At 44.9% G+C, this 19,942-nt stretch overlaps 1 protein-coding gene across 3 annotated transcripts in view; it reads right to left on the bottom strand.

The window, feature by feature from the left end:
* The window catches only part of LOC109861390 (cGMP-dependent protein kinase, isozyme 2 forms cD4/T1/T3A/T3B), a 29,407-nt gene extending 9,882 nt beyond the window's left edge, over positions 1 to 19,525 (bottom strand). Inside the window, exons 1-3 of one of the 3 annotated variants that reach the window (XM_020441036.1) lie at positions 4,863 to 5,220; positions 4,479 to 4,781; positions 3,957 to 4,123 (exon numbers count right to left, since the gene is read on the bottom strand). In XM_020441036.1, coding sequence (XP_020296625.1) covers positions 3,957 to 4,123; positions 4,479 to 4,759 — 448 coding nt within the window. In that variant the 5' untranslated portion in view covers positions 4,760 to 4,781; positions 4,863 to 5,220. Of the gene's footprint in view, positions 1 to 1,348; positions 2,869 to 3,956; positions 4,124 to 4,478; positions 4,782 to 4,862; positions 5,221 to 18,606 lie in introns of those variants that run through there. The other 2 variants (XM_020441025.1, XM_020441029.1) reach the window with 2 other exon arrangements.
* Positions 19,526 to 19,942: the final 417 nt, after the last annotated feature.

Here is a 19,942-nt window from a genome sequence, read left to right as displayed (position 1 = left end):
AATGCAACGTTTAGGAGCTCGTTTGCGTTTCAAAGCTGAGACGAATTGTCTGTGTGCGCGCGAATGTGCGACATGTATCGACTTAGCGCGTTCGAGCATCGGGCAGAGTAACGAAGCGACAATGACAAGCCGTGTTGCTTTCCCGATTCGCGTCAACACGCGACGACTTTCTCTAAGGCGGCGCTGTAAATCAGCGCGTGAACGCGCGAGGCGAGATGCACTCGCGTTCTAAAGAGAAAATTGCCACGAGTTACGGTAATTTATTGAACGCGTATTATCGACAACGATATGGAACGTTAAAGATCGCAACAGGTATTCGGCGCGAAGTTTTTTTTTTCTTTTACGTGCGTGAATACGAAATTACGTTAGAAAGTTTCGAAAGTAATTGTTGCAAAGCACACACGCTAACAAGCGAGCGAGCAAGCAGAGAGATTTAGAAATTACTTGCAAATGTACGTTTGCGTTAATGGAATTTGTAAAACTCACGAGCACACACACGCGCGCTTTCTCAGACATTCGTACACCTTGTTCGTGCGGAAGCAATTGCATTCGGAGATTGTTCCGAATCGCGAGCGTAAAAACAAATATCACTCTTCACATATATCCGGTAAAACGACGAAACATATATCGCTGCGCGGGGAAACGCAATCGCGTGCGCAATAAGAGATAAAAATCGCTTTTCTCGACGAAGCCATACGAAGACGAGAACCCATTTCGCGGGATAATCCGGTTTCGTGCTCTAAAAAATACAAATATCGAGGTCGCGAGACATCGTCGTACGAAAAAAAGAGCTTTGTTTTCTTCAAAACGAAATTGCGGACGCGCACGCATGCGTGCGTGCGGGCGAATCGCCCCGTGTGTGTGTTACGTTCGTGTACCCCGGAATAATTATATAAACGCGTATCATATATATACATATACATATGAATACGCGATCGTAGCCATGTCCGGCGATCACGTACAGAGTGTCTCGGAAATCGTGCACTTTCTCCTCTTTTGTGGTGACGCGCCGCAATTTCCATTGAGAAATACGAGCGATACCTTCTGTGTGTCCGATTGCGATCGAAGGACCATTAAGGAGGTTCACTGCAATATGTAACACTTATAAGACAAAGAAGTTTTCAGTTTTCCCCTTTCTTGTCACGAGGACCAATTTCTATGATATAAGAAGAAAGTAAACTTATCATGAATATCAAAGAGTTTTAAAACTATATCTGTTTCGAAAGTGGCTCCGGCTTCTATCAAGACCGGATTTCCTCGAATTAGTCAGAAAATAACCCAAACCAAGTTATTCCTATGAGGAAAAAAAAAATAAAAAAAAAAAATCAATTGCTTCGGATCCCGGTACCTTCGCGCATTTGACGTCTTTTTACGGGCTGCGGCGCGCCGGTGCGTCTTCTCCTCGCGTAGGTGTGAACCGGCACGATCAGTCTCGGCCGCGGAATGAGGAAGCCTCCTTGAGCGTTATTGGACGATGACTGGTTCAGCTCGGAACAGTCGCTGTCGGTGGTGTCGGTGCTGCTAGATCCGCGGCTAGATCGCGCGATCTCCTTCTTCATCAACGACTCCTTTGACTCGTCCGGATGTCGATCCTCCAGCTCGGCCTCTAGCTGCGACACCATATCGGCCACGCAGGGCCGTCTGGTGTAGGACTCGTCGTCCTGCTGTCGGCTGGCGATTTTGCTGACGCCACCGTCGCCGCCGTTGGTCCAATTGACCCCGCATTCCCGCCAGCTGGCCTCATAGAGCAGCTCCATGGCGCGGCCGCGCGTCGCGTCCGGGTCCAGCAGGAGTTCCGGGTCCTCCAGAACCGCTCGGCCGGGATAGCTTCGAACCTTCATGACCTCGAGGCGCGAACGGCACGAGACAAAGAACAGCCGGGCTCCGCTCTGCAGCTGTGGTTCCGTCGAGACTTTCGCTCGAGATTTTTTTTTCCGGTTCTACGCGGCACGCGCAAAGGTCAAAAGCCGACCGCCGCGCGGCGACAATGCCGTACCTTTCGCACGGCAAAACCGACGCAGCCGATATTCCCTGCCTCCAGGCGCATTTTAGCCTTCAACTTCGTTTCTCCGGATAAGAATCGCTACCGGTTTCCCGACCGACGACGATTGTCGATCCTCGCGCGTGAGAAAATCGAAAATCGGTCGTGTTTTGCAAAACAAAAAAAAATGCAAACGGTAGCTAAACTGCGTACGACGACGATCGATGCGGAAGAGTAGAATTTCAACTGATCGGACTGACGTACATCGCGCACGAGGTTGGCGCTGGTCCAGGAATAAGATCGACGACAAGGTTCCACTTATCTTCGAGCACGCGATCAATTATCACAGCTTTCAAAACCTCGTTTCTTGTTGACGATTCCCCGTCCCGTCTCGATTTATGTGTTTACACATTCCGTCACGAAACAAAAGGTAGATTATCGGACAAACGAGCGGTCGTGGGGATCAAAGAAGCGCGAGATCAACGGACACTGACGTCGGGATTTGCGCATTCACGATCGTTCATTCGCAACTTCCGGCGTCACTGACAGACCGGCGAGCCGCGAAACGTCAGACGGGAAATTACTATCGCTAGCTGTCAATCTTCTTCTCCGAGGTAGCTTCCGAGGAGTCTTCTCGGCAAGAATGCACTTCCGTCGGGTGTCGTGCGAAATCGACGATTGCGACCACAAAATTAAAATTTTCACCACTTCATTCTCGATCCGCAAAATCGGCTTCTTCCGCGACGCGGATTGTCACGAGTCCCGACCTGGATTGAATTCGCGAGTGGAACAGTGGCCGCGTCCAGGTCGCGTGAAAAGCCGCGCAAGGAACAAAAAAAGTCCTGTCCGAAGGAGGACACGACGTGTTCGTGAGCGTTCGCGTCGCGTCTGACGCTCACTGACAATACTCGCGACTGGTGAAAAGTATGCCCGTGAGCGGCGAACAGCACCACGAGAAACTCCCTTCCCTCAAACGGAGGCGCGAGTCCCCCACCAGAGGAGGAGAGACATGCACTCGTGAGAGAAAGGACAGCGGTTCTCATCCCGACCGATCTCTCGCCCCCGCAAAACGCTCCCACGTATATCGCACCGGTAATTTTCGCGACCGCGAAGGGACAGAGAGAGAGAGAGAGAAAGAGAGATCCGGGAAATTGCGCGCGAGTCCTACTAACTTCGTTAACGGAAAGAAGAAGGCATTGAGAAGTTTCGCTTGAAATTTCTTCAAAGTCGTTTTTTGCACTGAGTGCAAAAGTTTTGATGTAAATTTCAAAACAAGAATTCATCAAAAACATTTTTGCATTTAATCATCTCGATCTTTATTTTTTTTATTTATCTGTTAGGGAGATAGACAATATCTTTTTAATTCGTCATTTTGGTTCGTCAAAAACGCTCGAAATGTTTCAACGAGAAAAAATCAACGGAATGTTCTCGATTTATTCGCAGTGTTTGATAACTTTTTTTTTTAAGTTTGTGATCTTACGCGTGGTCGGAACGCTCGCTGACGTTTACGTGATTGCGATGTTTACGGATGAGTGATGGCACTAATAATCGGATCAGCTGATGAGAAAAAGAGAGAGAGAAAGAGAAAGACAGAGGCGTAACGCGGTTTTCCGTGAAAGTAAAACGTGCGTCGCCGCTTGTTACGAAATAGCATCAATGCGATGTTTGCTTTGTCTGAACAGAAATCGAATTCCGGGAGAAAGAGAATCATATTGAAATCCGGCACGGGTTATACATAATTGCGGTTTACGTAAATCCAATTACGCGTTGATATCTCTCTTTACTATCGTGAAAATTTCAATTAACGTCTGCAGCAAGATAAAAAAAAAAAAAGAAAAAAAACAAATCCTTCCTTCTTTTATTTTTTTTCACTTTAACTTTTGCATTTATTATTGTTTTAAATAAATACTCAATCAATCGAACCGAGTTCGAAATCGCACACGTCTTGTTAACGTCAAAGCAAGCCCGGACTTACCTTCCATAACGAAGACAATGGAGCCGACATCGCCCTCCTTGATAATCGTCGAGCCAGCCGGAAATGTGACGGGATACATGCAATCGACTATCTCCCGGATCTGCGTGAGTTCTAAATTCTTCATGAAATCATTGTCCAGAATGGCAGTCTTGATCAGCTCACGAGACCTGGAAAAAAAATATATATATATATATATATTATATATGAATCGCAATTACCTCCTTCCTCTGAATACGAAAAAGAATTGTATTCCGTGTGCCGCGTGTGTTCAAATCGGTTTCCTGAACACATATCGACAATTAATTTCCTTATAATCGTGAAATCGCTCATGCGTGGTTACCGTTTTTCCCCCCATCTTAGTCGAGCTTGCTCTATCATTAAGAATCGTTTTGACTACGGAAAGTTCTCATCGTTATTTATTCGTCGATTACGAATATTGCACGTCGCTCGATGCAAACGCGGCATTTATTTTCGCAGAAAAAGGCGAATGAAAACGTCCGAAGAGCACCCCGTCGGATCTACCTTTCCGACTTTATGAACTTCCGCGCCGGTTTCACGTCGCTCTTCAGAGGCTCCGCCGATATCGCCTGACGCTTCAGTCGCTGATTGGTGTTGCTCGCGCAGGACGACGCCAGACTCATGTCGACGATCTGCAGATATTTGCTGAGCTCGTTCTGCAGGAAGCAGATCGTGGCGTCGCGCTCCTCGAGCGCCTTCTCGAGCATCTCAACGGTCTCCTCGCGACGCCGCAGCGTCTCCGTGCGCTCGTACAGCAACCGCTTCAGGTCCCGTATCGAGTCCATTCTTCTCGCTTTTTCTCTCCCTCTTTGAGTGTAAGAAACTTAGGCAATAAGCACTGAGCAAATCAATCAATCACAGGCCGGCATTCTTTCGAACGTAACTTACATTTGAAAGAACGTCTGCCTGTGATTGATTGGTTGACTCGCTTCGAGTCTTATTGCTCAAGTATTCTTTCGTGTGTTCCCGAGTTTCTTTCAACGGTGTCCCGCGCGAAATGTCACTCTTTCCGCCGCGTCGGTGAACAACATACAGCGCGACCGGAGATACACCGCGCGAAAGTTCAAAACACAAATCTGCACAGCTGATCGATATGTGACGGTTTTCGTCGCACGAAACGCTGAATTTTCTCGATTAAGTTCGCTCAACTCATATTTTCCGAGATGAGACGTTCTTCCGATAAGCCAAAAGAAACTCTTCGTTACAAAAGAGAAAAAAACCGAGCAAGAGATGTCCCGTCGACAGGCACCAGGTGCCGGCGAGATAAATTTACTTCGTGATACGCCGACGTTAGAAGCGTCTCGGTTACTTTTACATAACGAAGCTGGATACACGAAGTTTTCTTGGAACAACAACGAAAGACTAAAAAAAAAAAAAGAAAAAAAAACTTGTGCTTTCTTGAGAGAATAACGACTGATGTCAGAACTCGGTAGAAAAAAACCCAACGCGCGCGCATCGTAATTACATTGCATCGCTTCGAAAGATGCATTAGCACTTTTATAGTTTGCGCTTAAGCGCGCGCGCGCGCGCGTACACTTTTCCAAGACAGGTGAAGCAAACGTGATTACGTGTCTCCGATAACAACGGAATTTTATTAGCGGTCTATAAAAAAAAAAACCTTGTGCAGCTCGGACAATCAATCGACGATACGTTGCGTGATATTATATATAGTTAGCATTTGCGATGGAAACATTGTATCTCACGGTACGTTTTCCGGGGTCAGACTTATTTTCAGCATCTCGTGTCGTTACGTAAAAAAAGAGAGAGAGAGATTGTGTGTGCGTGCGCTAATTATCATTAAGAAGAAAAATTAATCTGATATTTGATGCTTTCACGATGTGTTGTATTAACATTCGAAGATGTTTTTCGGGTTTGAAAACCGCGTTAGTGTCGAATGTTAAGAAAAATTAATAAAAAGTTAATAAACAATTATCTCGCGGCGCACTCTTCACACACAACAACACAAAACAATATCAACTATTGAATAGAAAGTTGTTTTTTATTTATATTTTATATCGTTTTTACACGTCATAGAGATTGATCGAACAGATAATCAATCGGTGTTTACCGAATGCGCGCGAAATTATCGTTGAAATCGGCGATAGGTACAAAGTCGAGTGTTGTGTAGGAAAAGAACCGAGGAAATATTTTATCCTTCTCGATCGCGACGTCACCGGCGAAAAACGACGAGCATTAATCTACTCGTGTGTGTGTGTGTGTGCGTGCGTGTGTGTTTGACAGTTAGTGACGGTTATTTTCCTGAAAAGTGTCGCGCGCGGACAGATTCGAACTATTAAAACTCGTCCCGCGGTTCCGGATGAGATATACGAACGTAAAAACGAGCATCCCTGACGACGGGCTTGTTAAACATGCCATCACGCGCGCGCAAACTTCTGGTGAATCTACGCCATCTTTTCCGAGACTTTATTGAGCGCGTGTCGTTCAATTCGGAGCAGACTCTATACCAGTCACCTCGTTCAATCTGTTTTAATCAAACCGTCGTCGATCCTTCACGAGCATCGCGCGACACTCGAAGACCGATCGCCGACTCGCCTATCACAACCGAGAGAAAGTGAACGTATTAACCCTTGAAGTGCACGCCGGGATAAAATTCACCTTCTCACGACTTTCTCGAATTCCTGGGGCAAACGTTGACGGCCGATTAAAGACCGACTCTTTCTTTTTCCGATTGCGCGCAATCGAAACAAAAATCGAAGCAAATGAATCGCTAGATCACTTGCCCACGAAATTAAACTGCAGACAACAGTCAATCAATTTTACACGCGTTTGTGTATTTGTTAACATGTAGCGAAAAATGACGGGATGTTCGTTTGAATATTTAATAGCGCACTTTGAGGATTAAATGAAATATTCGCGCGACGTCAATCCGGAACGCTAGATCGATATTGAAAAAATCTCCGAGCGAAAATTCCGCCGGAAACTAACGTCTCGATCGAATCTGCGTGAACATTTCTCAAACGTCCAATTGAACAGACATATTTCGAATTCCGTGTCGCGGGACGTTTATTAAATTTACTGCGCCACTGGCAAATAGGAGAATCGAGCTGTCAACTGTGTGTGACGAGAATTTAAACTGACAACAAACACAATGAACACAACTTCGAGCAAAGTGTTGCGTCGGTTTATTTCGTGTGTTTCGTCAATGCTTCTTAATTAAATCCCACACGCGGCTCTTAACCACGCTCTACTCGCAACAGTGGAGTGTAAAAAAAAAAAACTGCAAATTTAACGGTACGCTGACTCCTGTAGCCACTGATCGGATTGCAACCGAGAGTTTTCGCACGTAATATAAAAATATCAAGTGAGAAAAAAAACAAACATTATTTTCTCACTCGATTATCGCGAATGGACGTGAAAATGATTCGATTTGACGCTCGATTGGAATCGCATCGGCTTTTTCCAAACTTTACCCGATCTTTGAATTTCTCACGTCGATACTCGCGCGAAGACGATCGCGGCGGACATCGCGACTGTCAGTCTGGAGTGACACAACCGAACTGACGATCGGCAGACGCGGACAGGACCCACCGAGGAGCGGCACCGCGGAATGATATATACATGTGTGCACAATGTATGTGTGTATTATATATATATATATACGGATCGTGCAACCAAGTTGGAGCTGCTCCGGGTTTGCGTGTAGGGCGGTAACGACTAACGATCGGTATAGTATACGCGCGCGCCAGCTATTTTTATGTTTTAATCGCGACTCACGACTTCCTCGAAGCGCGCACACGCGTTCCCGCCTCTTCGAGGCTGCCTCGACAGCCAATTAAAAAATGATTTCTCTCTCTCTCTCTCTTTCTCTCCTTTCACCGATCATTTTGGCCAATCCTCCGTGGATGCGTGCCGATCTATCCGTAAATATACGTGCGCTCACTACTGCTGAGCGCTGATGACAACGGCGTGGAATCTCAATAGGTGTAAAAATATTTTTTTTTTGTTTTATTATTACAAGAGATATCAAAATTTTATTGTACAATCTTAAAGATCGGAGAAATTGAAAAAAAAAAGATTGCGAAAAAAATGTCGCACAGAGAGATTTTCTCGACGTACGCTAAAGATGCGCGCAATACTTTTGCGAAAAATAAAATCGAGTGGTTACGCCATTGCGATTTCGTGAGCACGCTTTGTCAATCCACTTTGCGTTGGCGAATGCCTCGGAGCGATGTGTGTTCCGCGTACCCGAGATGCGCCCTACATACAAAACCGGCCTCTACCCGGTTACGGCCCTGACGACTTCCTTGACTTTGGCACGTCGCGTTGTAAAAAAAAGAAAAAGGTCTCCTTTGCACCGCGTGACTTTGGGCGTGCAGAAGAAAAATGGTCAAACGAACTATCTTACACACACACGTGACCGACTCTCTTGTTCGAAGAGTTTCGCGTCCATCGACTCGATCACGTGCGCGTACATATTCGATATTGTAAAAAAAACAAAAAAAACAAAAAAAAACAAAAAAAAACAAAACGACAACAAGAAAGAAAAAGTAGAGTCGACGAGCACGTCATCGACTATTTAAAACGCTCGGTTGTTAAAATGTGATTAACCAGGCGGGGGACGAGAGAGTGACGTCTCTCTCGGTAAACGCGCGCGTAATCCTTCGAAAAATACAATGTTCACAATCAAAAAGTCCTTGCCTTTTTTCTCTCTCTCTCTTCTTCGAAACCTACTAATCGCAGGGCCGCGTACAAGAGGTCGCTTTGTATACGGGATTGCGAGCTCATTATGAGGGAACAACACGCTTGAATTATTTAAGTCGCGTATGCGCCGAATCCTCGAAAGGCCTCGGCGGCGTTTCTGTTTCGCAATCGCGATTCTGCGTACTGTTTACGCAAAGTCCTTTAGGACGAGACATACAGACGCGTAACAACACCGAGAGCGCCTCGTGCGAATACAAACACACACACACACACACATACGTACAGAATTTTAAACATATGCGAGAGATAATTTTTTAAAGTGCGATAAAAATATATTATACCGTGTCGTTATTTATTACGACTTAACGAGGTATATTCAGCAATTTCAAGAGCACATTTGAAAAAAAAACACCAACTTCAACAGATAGTACGCTTTAAAAAGTGACAGTAAAATTGTCGCTCAATATTGAAATGGACAGATAATAGCGCCGGCACGCGCGATAACACGGCATGATACACCGTGATGCGTGATAAAAATAACTGTAAATTATGTAATTACAAAAACTCCTTATCTGTGGTTTATCTACGCCGATAAAAAAAAAAAAATAAAACTGATATTTCACGAAAATAAAATAAAAACGCGCGCGCACGCACTTCCGCGCGCTCCGTAAGTAGCTTCATTAATATGTATGTACGCTTTGTCCGGATATGAACGAACAATTTGAGGAATGCGAATCGTTACAGGCAAACATAGAAACTGGCTTATCTTATACGGAGTCGGATTGTTGCAGCGTGATATGCAAACAGAATGCGTTCTCGCGAGAACCGCGACTCTCCAGATGCGAATTCCACGATCATCTCCATCGTGGCGAAATGCCTAAGACCGCATATTCTCAATATTGTTGAGCCGATAGTTTCCAGCCATTCGGTTGAATGACTTCGCGCACACCCGCGGATTGAAATCACCAGAAAGACGCGTAAGTTTTTCTCGCCCGTTGCGAACGACGCCGAGATGATGTGAACGCGAGCCGGCGGCTAAACACACGCGATAGTTGCGATCAAAGTTTCTACGAATCTCTTGTGAAGTTGTTTCTCCACATTCAAATCTCGTCGTGTATTTTTCCAAGTTTTAATTCATACATTTTTTATGTATATATTTATTTATGTAAATTTAATTAATGTTTTTTATGCAAATTTTCTCACTCTTAGAATTTATTATCAATTAATTTTTCAACTCGTAATAATCACAAGTGGACAGAGTTACATCTCGGGTTACAGCGTGAATTTTTTTGCGATGAGCTCACGCACTTTCTAAAACAAAAAACGCTGTACCGTTTGAGAAACTAATCGCTTCATGTCAAAAAAAAAAAAATAAATAAATAACGTTTAAAAAGATTTCGCGTGTCATAGTGTCGTCGGGCATAAAAGACGACACAATTGTGAGTGAGAACAGACCGCTAAATAAACCGTTGTCACGTGAAAAAAGTGCCTTTCGCCTTTTATGTGACGCGTCAGGTCGAAAAAAAATTACCGTAAATCCGAATCTGAAACTACTTACACATTTTTCGATCATCTCTGCGCTCCGGACGCTATCGGATAAGTTAATCGATGAGCGAGTCTCATCCGAGTTATTTTTGTAGCGAATACGATTTGACGTTGATAATTAAATATCTTTTATTGTAAGACTTCGACTCTCTCTCTTTCTCTCTTTCTCGCAACTTGACTCGGAGTTCGATGCTCCCCCGAGAAACTCGGATGACGATCCTTCGCTATCTGACCGCGTCGTTTTAACGGTCTTACTCTGTGTATGTGACTGTAATGAGACTCATTTGCATACTATGCATTTATGTACATATTCGCATTGTATTCATTTTCATACCGTCTCGTAAAGTAGTGGCGAAGTGCGTATCGACTTATTTCACGTTTTAATAACATCAAACCCATATTTACAGACTCTGCAAAATCAATTTTCGCAACTTTCCGACACTCTCCCTTTCTCTTTGTTTCTGATATGCGGTGCGCGTATTTCAGAAACGTACCGACCGAGCCGGAGAACAAGAGACAGCTCGGGAAACAGGTGGAATCGGCAGCGGAGAAATCGAGCAAACGGAATATGACGTTTCGAGGAGGCGCCACCAGCCGAGAGATCGCTCGCTTGCGTTAATTCGCCCGTTTGCTTCTCTCCTCGGCCGTTCGCTCGCCGCCCTCTCTCGCGCGCGCCGTTGCTCGGCTTCAGCTTTTTCAAATGTCGCCGATGGCCGTGACAGGATCTATTTTTAACCGCGCGGCGAGATAAGCGCGGGAGGGACGGCGGGTAAAGAGCCAGAATGAAAAGAGGGAGCGAGAGAGAGGGAGAGGATGTGGAGGAGCAAAGAAAAGGAAAAAGAGAGACCGGAGAGCAAACTCGCGCCAGTAGCGTAACCAACATCGACGATTCGGCGTTTACCCAAGCGACACCTGTTTAATTAACCTTGAATAGCTTATCCGGGGTAGGATTCGTCACTTCGACGCTACTTTTTCTCTTCGTGCGGAAATTATGACGAAAATTATATTCAGAAAAAACTATCGAAAACACGCGGAAACTTAGACGGCATCTTTGACATTGCTGTTTTCTTTTTTTTTTTCTTTTTTTTTTTAATTTTGTTATTCTATTCAGCAGAGTTATTTTTTATTCGCACACAAGATTTATTTCGCAAGCACATAAACAATGCGTTAGAAATAGGCGAGCTTTCCGGGGATCAATAAAATGTCAGCGAGAAAAGTGACAATAGAATAAAAGATTCGTCGGAAGCGCCGTTTTGTGCGCGAGATTTTTTTGAATACGCGAAATTTCGCGAACAATACAATACTTGCGTCACACGCACGAGCATGAAAGTAAACTATATTCGGGTCGCGACCGTGTGCAAAGCTTTGTTGGCATGCGAATCGCACTATGAATTATTTATTATTCCGAAAACCACGCGCCCGCGCGCGGTGGGAAATACACCTTGACATTCTCATGAATTTGCTTGAGAATTTTCTCGGAATGTCGTGGTTTTTTTATCAGCGTACTAATTACACAAACTGCCGCAGAGATAAAAAAAAAAATGCGAACACATAAGATTCTACTACCAATAATATTAATTTCTTTCTGAAAAAATAAATAAATATAAATTTGAATCGTGAGATAAAAATTCGACGCAGAAAGATTGCGGCTTTTGCGACCTTTTACGATATTTCGCTCGCACAATGCAAATTCAATTCGAACTCTCGTCTCACGACGACGCGCGACATTCGCGCAGTCCCCGAAAGCGTCCGCCGTGGCTGTTTACATCACTGGGTTCGAGGAGCGACGAATTTGTCGTGCCGCGGGCACCATAGGAGAAGAGAAAGAGAGTGAATCAAAGAAGTAATTATACGTGACGTCATCCGACTGGTTTCAACACTCGACCCGAGTGCAACGAGTCGAGTCGAGTTCGAGTCACAGCAAGTGGGCCAGAGGGGCCTCTCCTCTTTCTCTGTCTCTCTCTCTCTCTCTTTCTCTTTCTCGCTCTCGATGTGGCAATTACGACGAAGATGCGCGTATGGAAGAAATGATGTTCTGCCGTTGCAACTGCATCCGCCTTGCCGCCGGTTTTAGCCGGTGGGGAGGAGAGGCGAAAATAACCACCTCCCGAACTTTATGGCCGGTAAATCACCGTGGCGCGTTAGTGCCGATACGGTCTTACGCGCCACTTAAATCGGAGGTACCTAACAGACACATTAGCCGCAATAATCCCGACGGCGAGTAGGAAATTAAATAAACCTTTCCTAATTATTAATCAGCAAACGCAGCGGGAGCTGATGCGGCCCGTCGTTGAAGAGGACGACCGTGAAACGGTTCGCTGCGCGTTGCATTCTTTATCAGAGAGGTGTGCGCGTCGCTGGGATATCGTTAGAAAATGTGTATTAATAAAGTGTCCTCACACACATTACAACAAACGCGCGGCATTCTTCGCGCGGTACGTGACTGCACACGAGTCAGCCGTACACGATTGTACGTAAAAAAAAATCTTTCATACTCACGTTTCTATGAGTTGGAAAAAAACAAAATTCTGAAAAAAAAAAAAATTAGCCGAAAGAGAAAAATCTCTGACAAATTTGAGAACAAATAAAAATTAAGTGTGTTTATCGATTCGGACGTCTCTCAACGTCCGCGGGTGTTTGTACAGATTAAAGTGGAAGTTCTTCTGTATAAATATCTCACGAAAAGTGAGACAGTGATTGATGGCGCGTCGTTTTCTCCTTCAATGTTTGAACACCATATAATTGACGCTCTTTGCGGTCTGGTTTTGCGAAATATTGCGGAAATATTTTTTCTCACATTGAATAATATTCTCTTTTTTACTTTGAGAGACGGAGAGAGAAGATAAGAAAATTTTTTTCAATAGAATATTATAAATTTATATAATATGAATAATATAATTTAAAATTAATTACTAAATTAATTTATAATTTTTTGGCGTGTGTTTCGAGAAGGAAGTATCTTTTCTACATAATCGTAATTTAAAAAGAAATTGCTGCCTCAATATTTCGTCATTTATCAATTTAATTCTCAACCCTGTTAGCACCTGATACAAGCACGTAGCGGACACTGTGCGCGTTCAAAGACGTAACAAAGAAGCTTTTACGCCGCTCTATTTGACAAATATCGCTCTTGAAATCGCGACTTGGCAATCTCGCACGTAATACGGGTCACAAACGCGACGACACGCGCCAAATGTGACAAGGAAAAAGAAACGAACGAAACGCATAAATACAAACATAACAAAAAACGAACGCATTAATATCGAATCTTGCAGAGCAAACTGACAAACGAAAACCTTTTATGCGTTCTACAATTTCTTGTAGACAAATTTTCTCTCTCAGTATCTCTAAACTGTGTGTCTTACACATTTATATTAAAAAAAAATTTAAAAAAAATAATCTCTACACATAGTCGAGACAAAAATGTCTTAAACGTTCGAACGAAGAACGTTCGAGAACACTTCGAGACCATTCGCCGAGAAACGTAATCTTATAAAATGTCAAGAAACCATCGGGTTCAGGCAGGTACGGTCGTACAAGGAAATTCGAGCGCGTTCCCCTCGTTTTTCGACGTGTGTGATGATCTCTCATATTCATAAAGAAACTTGCGAGCGAATAGGGGCACGGAGCAGGTATTCAAAAAATGCTGCGAGGGTCCCGCAAATATGCCCGTCACCAACGCGGTGTGACGAGGGAGCTATTTTCAGGTCCCATCGGGAGGAATCTGTCCCGCGCGAACAAGGATTATGGACTCTCTTTTCTCCCACTTAGTTCCTCTCTTCATCCTCCGGATAAACTCGCTCTGCCGCTGTTTCGCGCGCGCGTGCGGGAACACGGTGTATCGATGAATAATCGGCCGATCGTTATCCGGCGATACTCCTCGTTTATCTCGGTGGGAGATCGACAAAGTCGACGACAACACGCGCGGCCTTCCACGCGCAACAAAACACACAGAGTTCCTGCGGAGTTCGCGCGTAGCTTATCTTTTTTTTTCTCTCTCTCTCTTTCACTCCGCTCTCTATCTATCTATCTCTCTGCCCGCTTTGCGACGCTTTCTTATAATAGCAGATTGACCGAGATCTCTCGCGTATACCGGGTGGACCGGAAGCTGCAATGCTGAAATGACCGAACCTTATCGTCGCGATTAGTTTGCGCGCGTCGTCGCGACCATATTGAATCGTGTGACGAAAGCGAGAAATTGCGCGGGAATTATCGTCACGTAATTTTCACGGAAACGAACTAGTTTTTTCTCGCTTCTGACGTCATAATTAAATACAAATGTAACGAGATTTGCATACGAGACTGTTCGCTGGTCTGTTTTTTCATACGAAAATAATATAAATCAACGGAAAACTTTTTATACGATGAAGTAATCTCGTGTTTCTCAGTCAAAGACGAAACCTCGCACGAAGGAAGCGGCATATGGATTGTATATCAAAAATGTGCAACGCAGCGCGACGACGAATTTAAACATAGCGCAACGCGATATGTTCTTTTTATATTCCTCGAAAATAGCGCGGAGTTGCTTCCTCTGTTTTTTTTCTTTCTTTTTTTTTTTTTTTGCAACGTATTTCTGTGCGCGATATCGCGTGCAACGCGCACGGTGCAAACGCGCTCGAATCTTGAGCACAACACGCCACGTAGGATGACTATTCTATCGCCGCAATTACGCAGTAATGTAACGTTCAATGCACACAGTTAGGCGATTAACTCGCTGCTAATCGTAAGATTGTTTAAACAGCACCGCGCTAATTCCCGCACTGATAACCGTTTATGTCTGTCGCCGATTGTGTGTGTGTCGATGCAAATGTCTAATCTCGACTCGAAAGTGTGTAATTTCTCTTTTTCCATTGTTGCAACAATTTGATTCTTCGCGAGCAAATTCTAATTCTCCCAATTTGAATTTCTCCCTCGACAAGGTGGAGTTTTTTTAATTTTTTTATTTTATTGTGAATCGCGTATAAGAGACTGAAGATTAAAAATCGTAATGCGCGATTTGTGTCGGTAAGAATATTAAACACAAGGCCGCGACAAAGATCGGCCTCTCGTGTCTCGTGGGAGGAGGGAGAGGGAACGACTCTTGAAATGTGGTGTGCGAAGCAACCAGGTGAAAGGAATACGCGTGAGGCAATCGATCTCTGAAGGCACAACAAGTGTTAATGTCATCCTCTCTCGCCCCCTACATTGCGATACACGCCCTTTGTCGCGGGAATATCGAGGCGGATTGTGGAAAAACACAATATTCTCGATTGTAAAAACGCGATGATTAACGAGTCGAAAGTGCCGCGTTGAACGTGCAGAACCAAGGCGTTTTGCATTTTCGTTAGACAATAATTTACACACACGTGATTTCGAAAGCTGTGTATGCTTGTTTTTCCTCCCCGCTCAACCACGCCTTTGCCGACGAACCGACACGCTGTGTGCAAATGCGCGCAACCGATAAAAAGATATTGCGTTTTAATGAGGTGCGCACACCTGAGCTGCTAAAATTAGCACCTGCTCCTGACCTGGGTTTCGCCGATCGTTTCGCCGTCATCGCAATTTGCGACGAATCGAATTCCGACGATCGATCGTCGCCGATAAGAAGAGACGAGACGCGTCCCTCTCCTTCCGAGGACGGTCGCGCGCGAAATTTTTGTGCTTCCTCGCTGTGGTACGTGGAAACACAATCGATGAGATAAGAGCGTTATCCGTTCGGGGTATTTTCGCGATAAGGCGAAAGCGCGTCAACACACACGGGACAATAGAGGTAGTCGAGCGTAAAAATAGATAACGTTACGGGACAAAAAGATAAACAGGCAGAAAAATACGGAGAGAATATTATCTCGAGCTACACGTGTGCGCGATCTTCGACTCCCGATTACGTGCGTTCTCGCGTATATATTGAGCCGACACGTGCGACGCGCATTTGTTTTTTTTTCTCATGGAAAATAGCGCGCAAAAGTGACGACTCTTTCTCTTTCTCTCTCTCTCTCTCTTTCCTTTCTTCGACGATTGTGCAATCGGGTTGTTTTATTTGCACGAGCGTCTCATTGTTACGTAAAAAAAAGAACAAAAAGAGCCTAACGCGGAAATGTAAAAATAACTCTGTTTTTTTTCTCCGCTTACGCAAACGAATCATTATTTGCGGAATATGGATTTGCCTTCTCACATACATACACACACACACACACACACACACATAAGACACGTGAACGATTCGCACGCTGGTTGCGATTCAACGCGCGAACTGATATGGAGAAGTATTTTGTCGCCACATTCGCTTCCCATAGCGCGCGTGCACACATCGTTCGATCGAAGATAAAAAAAAAAAGTGTGTACGAGCAAACGACGCGTATAAACTCGATAATGCGGATACTTTAGCGTTAAATGATTTAGTGCGATACTGTCGGATTTTTGTACATTCTTAACTATCTTTTTCCTCCATTGTGTTTTTCTCTGTAAATTGTGCGCAACAATATTTGCAAAGTGGCACGTGTAGATTTTAAATCTGTTCTACGTCAAAATACATCGCACATGACAAAGTAAAAGCGAGCAAACGCGAACAAAAGGACGCTTGATTTCTTAATGGAAAGTTTTCTCTCTCTCTTATCACGAGATCGCGACTTTTAACTTGTCCGTAAATCCAAACAGACTCAATCCGGACTTCGTCGAAACCGATCGCCAAAATAACACATTTCCGACACAAATTATGCAAGACGGAACCGATTTTACATCCATTCCATCTATTTAAAAAAAAAAAAATAAAATAAAATAAAAACAGTTTCTCCCGAGTCCGCCGGCAAAACGAGGGTTAAATGTCAACTTCAGGTTTCTCGCAGATAGAAGACATTCTCGGGAACTTTCGCAATTCCGCGGGTGTGCACGTGTGTGTGTGTGTGTGTGTGTCTATATCACCGGGGCGCCGCTTTCGAACGCGGAATGCAAATCCGTAATAAAACCGCTTGAGTCCGGTATAGCGCCGGCTTCGATACTTTAAACGTGCCACGTGTCGATATACTTGCGCGCACCTTACGCGAATTAAGACGCGTGCACATACACCTGACGAACGAACTTGAACGACCGCGTGCGTGTACACGCACGCGAATAAGTTTTATGAATTTTTTATGCGGATTAGAAAAAAAAAAAAAACTAAAACGATTTTTCCCCTTCCCGTCACGTGTGATGTAACGTGTGATTATTTAAGTATGCAGATAAACTTTATCTGGAGTCGAAAATTGCAGTGCGACATAACAACGGGAAACGTCGAGACCGTGTAAGCGAATATAAAGTCACTGGTGGGCGGATGACTGAGCGGATCATAAAAAAAAAATTCTTTGGGACAATCTCCGCTTCGGGGAGGGATCGCGCGCGCGCGCGCGCGCGTCAACGCTCGTTACGTAACGATATTCGAATTACAAATAACTGGAACAATATGCGTGTGAATTGACGGAAAAACTAAAGATTTCAAATTGTCGAAGATCTTTTCTGTTTTAGATTACAAACATCGCACAACATACTTTCTCTTTTGTAAATTAATTTGTAACTTGATGCTCGGTAACGAGAGATCGTTAATTGAGAGCGAAACGCGGCAATTTAAGTATTTAAAATGCGAAGCGCTGAAGACCGGCCTAATCGAAAGTACAATCGACGTGCCTGGGCGAAAGTGCCCACTTTGGCGCGTATGTAAACGACGCGCGACTACGCGCGAATGAGAGAGAGCCGGTCTCTTCTCCGACGCACGCGTGCACGCATTAAAACGAAAAACAAAAAAAACGCACGGAGTCGTCACATAGTGCGGAGAAATTGTCACTTCGTTTCAGCGGATGCGACAAACCGGTACGCGCGATACATAAATCCGTGCGCGACGAATCAAAAAGATGTCGAAGAGAAATTCCGAAGATCGGAGTCGCGATAGAATTTAAAACAAAAAAAACGAATAGAATTTAAAAACCGGATGCTCAACCGATTTTCTTTGCGTGTCAAAGAGACACACGCGATATTTATATCGCACACACGTGTCACAACATCCTGAGTGTGTATCGCGACTAAAATTGGTTTCTCGCGCGAATAAAAAAAATCAAAGACTCGCGACTATAAAGCAACACGACTCGTTTAAAGTGCTTGCTAGAGCTTTTTTGTTATCAAATGCAAGTCGCGTGCGCGCGCGCGCGATGTCACGGTTTGTATAAATAAATTTTCCGCGTTTCAACTGCGTTTTTATGTATGTATGTGTGTGTGTGTGTGTCAAACGACGAAAAAACGTTGTCGTCGTGTTGCACACGCAGCACCAAGTGCGTTGCGACATGTGTTGAAAAAAAAAAATGTTTGTTCGACGCGTTTGTCTCGGGAGCGCGCCCGAGAGACGGGAGAAAAAAAAAACAGTAAATGAAAAAAAGAAAAAAAGCCCAAAAACACAGAAATGCCGTTATTATATCGAACCAACCTGTCACTTTTGTCGACGACCTTGAGCGGCGCGAGTTCCTGAAGAGGCGGCTCCGCCGAGATGCCCTGGGCGCGACCGCGCGTCCGCGGTTTCGTCGGCGTGAGCGGCGGCGCCGGGCTGAACGGCAACACGCTCAGGAACTTGTCCAGGTGGCTGCGCAGCTCCTGAATCTCGGCGTCGCGGCAACAGAGAGCCGTCTCGAGCTCGGTGATTCTCTCCTCCTTGGCGCGCAGAAGTTCTTGAAGCTCCCTCAGAGTACCCATCGCGTTGACAGTTCCTCCGCCGATGTGCGGTGGCACCTGCTGCGTGACCTGCGTGGTGGTCGCGGTTGTGTTGCTTACGGCGACGCCGCGCGTCGGTAGCTGCGGCGATGACGATCCGGCCGCTTCTGGGGTAGCGACGTCCTCCTCGTCCGGAGGCCGCTGTTGCGGCGACGAGAAGCACAGCGAGTCGAAGCACACACGCATAGACACGCAGGCGTCGCCGATAGGCACTCGATATTTCGTACCCTGGTCCATTCAACTCGCCGTGATGGTGCTCGTGAGAAGAGATGGACTCATATGCAGCTGGTGCGCGGAGCAACGCGACCGGGTACTTAGACAAGGACGTCGTCGGGTTGTTACTATCGTTCGTGGATCAGCTCCCGTGATCGCGCTCTCGAAGAGCGACGGACCGACGTCTTCCACCGCTGCGCTGACGTTAGCTGACGTTCCGCACCAATGTCAATCGAACCGTCCCGGTCCCGAGCAAGACGGAACAAACGTCAGATGAACTGTACTGACCGAGAATGAGAGAGATGTGACGACTACGAGGTTGGGCAAAGGAAGGGATGCACGAGAGGGAGAACTGAGCGGGACGAGAGGTACGGTATCAGAGCGCGCAGCGACGTCGCCGGAAAAACCCGAAGTTCCCGAAGGACTGTGTCGAGCTCAAGATGGCGGCCATTTCGTAGCAGTCACGTGGCCTCGCTTGGCGCGCTAGTGGCCACACAACCTGTACAAATCGTTATATAAAAATGTTATTACCAATAAAAAAAAAAATTTTTTTTGTTATACTCTTAAAGCCGAAGAACAAGTGTTTTAAAAGAAACATAGTCTCAGTTTTGCGAGTAAGATTATGCTACGTAGTATATCGTCTCCGTTTGTTTTTCTTTGCATAAACAGAACGCCTCGCGTTTCTTCCGTACGAATAAATAGTAACCAAATTTATTTATCCTTATAATACATGATAATTACACATTTTATATATACATGTAGTATATATTATATAAACTATACATATGCCATATATATTAATATACATTAATATATATATTAATATATATTTTAGTAATTAT

Source organism: Pseudomyrmex gracilis, unplaced genomic scaffold (genome assembly GCF_002006095.1).
Source record: "Pseudomyrmex gracilis isolate BER0280 unplaced genomic scaffold, ASM200609v1 scaffold_9, whole genome shotgun sequence".
In the NCBI taxonomy this organism is placed as follows: domain Eukaryota; kingdom Metazoa; phylum Arthropoda; class Insecta; order Hymenoptera; family Formicidae; genus Pseudomyrmex; species Pseudomyrmex gracilis.
The sequence above is the reverse complement of the archived record's forward strand: the minus strand, read 5'-3'. Positions and strand labels throughout refer to the sequence as shown.